Source organism: Cebus imitator, unplaced genomic scaffold (genome assembly GCF_001604975.1).
Source record: "Cebus imitator isolate Cc_AM_T3 unplaced genomic scaffold, Cebus_imitator-1.0 Scaffold318, whole genome shotgun sequence".
Lineage (NCBI taxonomy): Eukaryota > Metazoa > Chordata > Mammalia > Primates > Cebidae > Cebus > Cebus imitator.
Genome location: NW_016107633.1, coordinates 100,063 through 104,966, shown reverse-complemented (window position 1 = coordinate 104,966; position 4,904 = coordinate 100,063). Strand labels below are relative to the sequence as shown.

The 4,904-nt window shown below is 52.0% G+C and overlaps 1 protein-coding gene across 1 annotated transcript in view; it reads left to right on the top strand.

Moving 5' to 3' along the window:
- Positions 1-4,118, top strand: part of UPK1A (uroplakin 1A) — an 8,630-nt gene extending 4,512 nt beyond the window's left edge. Inside the window, exons 8-10 of the mRNA XM_037729822.1 lie at positions 1,813-2,027; positions 3,398-3,481; positions 3,561-4,118. Coding sequence (XP_037585750.1) covers positions 1,813-2,027; positions 3,398-3,481; positions 3,561-3,605 — 344 coding nt within the window. The 3' untranslated portion in view covers positions 3,606-4,118. The remainder of the gene's footprint in view (positions 1-1,812; positions 2,028-3,397; positions 3,482-3,560) is intronic.
- Positions 4,119-4,904: the final 786 nt, after the last annotated feature.

The window sequence follows — 4,904 nt, the reverse complement described above, 5'->3', positions numbered from 1 at the left end:
AAAAAAAAAAAAAAAAAAAGACATTACTCATGAGATGGCCAGGCGAGCACGGCTGCGGTCATCCATCACCGTTCTCCAGGTGAGTAAACAGGCCCAGAAAGAGAAAGTCCCTTGCGTGAGGTCATGCCGTAGAGCTGGGATTGGAACCGGCAGCCTGGCTCCAGAGCCCCTCCCCTTAGCCTACACATACCGCTCAAGAGAAATGTTGACAGTAATAACAATGATAGTAACGGCAGCATTCGCGGAGCACTAACTTTGTTTAACACTGTTCAGAGGACTTGTATTTTCATATTTTGAGATGGATTCTTGCCCTGTTGCTCAGGCTGGAGTGCAGTGGGGTGATCATAGCTCACTGCAGCCTCCAACTCCTGGGCTCTAGTGATCGTCCCGCCTCCACCTCCCAAGTAGCTGGGAAAACAGGTGCACCCCACTACACCTGGCTAAGTTTTTTAAATTGTTTTTTTGTGGAGACAGGGTCTTGCTCTATTGCCTAGGCTGGTCTCGAACTCCTGGGCTCAGGATTCGAGTGATTCTCCCACCTCGGCCTCCCAAACGGCTGGGATTACAGGCATGAGTCACCAGTGCCTGGCCTCAAAGCACTTTCAGAGCTTATTTAATCCTCACTACCATGCCATAAGGGAGATCACCTTTTTACTGATGAGGAGGCCAAAGAAAGAGGTTGAATATCTTGGATGAGGTCACACAGCTGGCAGGTCACAGAACTGGAAGGACTCAAACTCAGACTGCCAGGTTTGAAGAGATACACTCTTCATCAAATCCAACTTGATATTGCATCGGAGGAGGAAGATTGGCCGGATGCAGTGGCTCATGGCTCACACCTATCATACCAACACTTTGGGAGGCTGAGGTGGGCAGAGTACTTGAGGCCACGGGTTCGAGACTATCCTGGCCAACATGGTAAAACCCTGTCTCTACAAAAAATACAAAAATTAGTCAGGTATAGTGGCGCACACCTGTGATTCCAGCTACTCGGGAGGCTGAGGCAGGAGAATGGCTTGAACCCAGGGGCGGAGTTTGCAGTGAGCTGAGACCATGCCACTGCACTCCAGCCTGGGCGACAGAGGGAGACTCTCTTGCAGAAAAAAAAGGAAGAAATTGAGGACTCAAGGAAAACCCAAGTCCTCTTCCTAGCCAAGATTTGAACCCATGTTTGAAGGATTCCCAAACCTATGTTTTCCTGATTCAGGAGCCACAAATAAAACACCTGGATTTCTTACCAAGGCCAGGAAAAGCCAGACATCTGTCCTTTTTGTGTCATTTCATCAGCATAATTGTTGACAAAAATATTTTATTGTATTTTTTGAGACGGAGTTTCGCTCTTGATTCCCAGGCTGGAGTGCAGTGGCATGATCTCTGCTCACTGCAGCCTCCGCCTCCTGGGTTCAAGCGATTCTCCTGGCTCAGCTTCCCGAGTAGCTGGGATTACAGGCGCGCACCACCACACCCGGCTAATTTTGTATTTTCAGCAGAGATGGGGTTTCATCATGTGGGTCATGCTGGTCTTGAGCTCCACTTGCCTTGGCCTCCCAAAATTCTGGGATTACCAGCGTGAGACACTGCACCCGGCAAAAATATTAGAAAATAAGTCAGAGGTGCGGGTTTGATCCAAATCCCCCATGAGCCTCATGGTCCTGGGACAAATATCGTCTGCTCCGTGCTCACACACACAGATACCACCTGACACACTCGCTTGGAGGTCCAGGACATGGGGAAGTTGGCTCCAGCTGTGTCAAAGGCCAGCCCTGCCTCTCTTTGCTGTGTGACTTCAGGCAAGTGACTGTCCTCTCTGAGCCCGGGCCTGCCTGACCCTCCGCCTTTCTCTCCAGCAAGAATGCTGTGGCACATCTGGTCCCTTGGACTGGGTGAACTTCACATCAGCTTTCCGGGCAGCCACTCCGGAGGTGGTGTTCCCCTGGCCCCCACTGTGCTGTCGCCGGACGGGAAACTTCATCCCCCTCAATGAGGAGGGCTGCCGCCTGGGCCACATGGACTACCTGTTCACCAAGGTGTGGCCCTCTGCCCTGCTGCACCTGTCTGTCCATCTGTCTGTCTTCCTCTGGTCACTGCTCCCTCTCTGATTCTATGTCCTTCTCCCTCTCTGGCTGGCTGTCTAGCTTTTTCCCTCTCCTCCTCCCCTCTCTGATTTTCTTGTTTTTCTTTTCTTTTATATTTTTCAGACCGAGTCTTGCTCTGTCGCCCCGGCTGGAGTGCAGTGGCACAATCTTGGCTCACTGCAGCCCCTGCCTCCCGGTTCAAGCAATTCTCTCACCTCAGCCTCCAGAGCAGCTGAGATCACAGGGGCATGCTACCCTCCCAGCTAATTTTTGTGTTTTTGGTAAAGATGGGGTTTCACCATGTTGGCCAGGCTGGTGAGCCACTGTGCTGAGACCACTCTCTGATTTTCTCGTGCTCTCCCAACTCTCTCTCAAGTCAGCAGGATGCACCCAGGGTCCGTCTGATCCAGACCTGGCACCTGCTACTTTTCTCAGCTTGTCCAGGAATAAGAGCAGCAACAGGGCTGGGCGAAATGGCTCACTCCTGTAATCCCAGCACTTTGGGAGGCCTAGGTGTACAAATCACTTGAGGTCAGGAGTTTGAGACCAGCCTGACCAACATGGCAAAACCCCATCTCTAGTAAAAATACAAAAATTATCCGGGCACAGTGGCATGTGCCTGGAATCCCAGCTACTCAGAAGGCTGAGGTGGGAGAATCACTTGAACCCAGGAGATAAAGTTTGCAGTGAGCCAAGATTGCACCACTGCACTCCAGCCTGGGCGACAGAGTGAAACTCCGTCTCAAACCAAACAAATCATCAAACAAAAGAAAACAAAACAATAGGGCTGGGCACAGTGGCTCACGCCTGTAATCCCAGCACTTTGGGAGGCCAAGGCAGGAGGATCGCTTGAGGTCAGGAGCTCAAGACCAGCCTGGGTAACATATCAAGACCCAGTGTCTACAAAAAACTACAAAAAATTACCCAGGAGTAGTGGTGTGCGCCTGTAATCCCAGCTCCTGGGGAAGCTAAGGCAGGAGGATCGTTTGAGCCTAGGAGGTCGAGGCTGCAGTGAGCTGTGATGGTGCCACTGCACTCTAGCCTGGGCAACAGAGACTCAAAAAAAAAAAAAAGGAAAGCCAGCTGTAAGCAAAATCACTCTCAGACTGTCATAGCCATCAGCAGGCAGCACCTACTTGTTCAGGGCTTGGGTTCAACATCAGCTCCCTGGGGCCCCAAAACCACCCGAGGAGGTGGATAGTGCCATGGTCCCCATTGCACGGGTGAGAAAACTGAGGCTCAGGGAAGGCGCACATTGACTCTCGCCTTTATCGGCCAGCCTCATGGGCGTTCTTCTCAAAACTCCCCCACCCCCTGCTCAGGGCTGCTTCGAGCACATCGGCCATGCAATCGACAGCTACACGTGGGGCATCTCATGGTTTGGGTTTGCCATCCTGATGTGGACGGTGAGAGGCGGGGAGCCCACAGGCCGGGTGGGCTGGGGATGGGGGGTGGAGTGCCCTCATCTCGCTGCCTCCTTGCCAGCTCCCGGTCATGCTGATAGCTATGTATTTCTACACCACGCTCTGAGGGACAAGATGGGAAGGCCATATACGCACCCCGGCCTCCTCTGCATCCTCCTGCTTCCTCCACTGGGGCCTGGATGGCTGCCTCACCTCTCCCCTCCCGACCTCCCTAGCCCCTCCCTCCTTCCATATCCAGGATCTTTGTCTGGGTTCCTGAGCCCTGCTGTGCCTCGGGTGTGCCCTGAAACCCAGGGCTTGTGTGCATGGACCCTTGGCCCTTGACCTCATTCCCATCGGCTGGTTCCTGCCCATCTTTCAAGGGACCTCTCCCTGATCCCAGCTCTTGTAGCTCTCTGAGCTCCTCCTTCACAGCAGGTGTCGCCGTTTTTGCTGAATGTCATTTGCTTTGTCAACACCATTCTTGCTGTTTGTGATTGTCATTTAAGCTCTGGAAGCCTCGATTGCTGCGAGAGCCTGTCATGGTCACTTTACTATCCCCATCATCACCCAGCATGGGGCTGAGCACTTATTAGATAATAAATAATGAATGGATGAATGAATGAATGAGTTTGTTTTCTTCTGGGTCAAGGGAGAATGAACAAGAACTGTTCTAGGCCGGGCGCAGTGGCTCACGCCTGTAATCCCAGCACTTTGGGAGGCCAAGGTGGGCAGTTCACCTGAGGTCACGAGTTCGAGACCAGCCTGGCCAAAATGGTGAGACCCCCCCCCCCGCCACCATCTCTACAAAAAAGCAAAAATCAGCCAGATGAGGTGGTACAGATCTCTAATCCCAGCTACTCTGGAGGCTGAGGCAGACAAATCTCTTGAACCCAGGAGGTGGAATTTGAGCCAAGATTGCACCATTGCACTCCAACCTGGGTGACATAGCGAGGCCCTGTCTCCAAAGGAAAAAAAAAACTGTTCTGATGGAAGTGGCAGAAACCCAACTGTCACTGACTGAAGCATAAAATGGAATTTATCAGCTCACGTAACTGAGTCAATGGGGCTAGCTTCAGGCATGTCTGGATCTTGGTGTTCAATCTAAGTATCCAGGAAACCTGCTTCATTCTCAGACAGGATTTCTCTGGCAACTCCAGACTTAGATCTTTATGACTAAGCAATGCAACAGAGAGAAAGAGCCTCTCTCCCAAGGGCTGTAGCCAAGGTCCAGAGTTGAATCTCGCCGTCTTGGCTTAGGTTCTAGGCCCATCATTAGGTGTGGAAAGGGATGGCACCTGGCTTGCTGACCCTGCTAAGGGTGCATGCAGTGGCCGTGTTGGAAGGGGAGTTGTTTATTAAAGGAAAATCCAGGTACCAGGCTCTTGAGACTTGTAGGTGATAAACATCCTTCTGCTAAGGATAC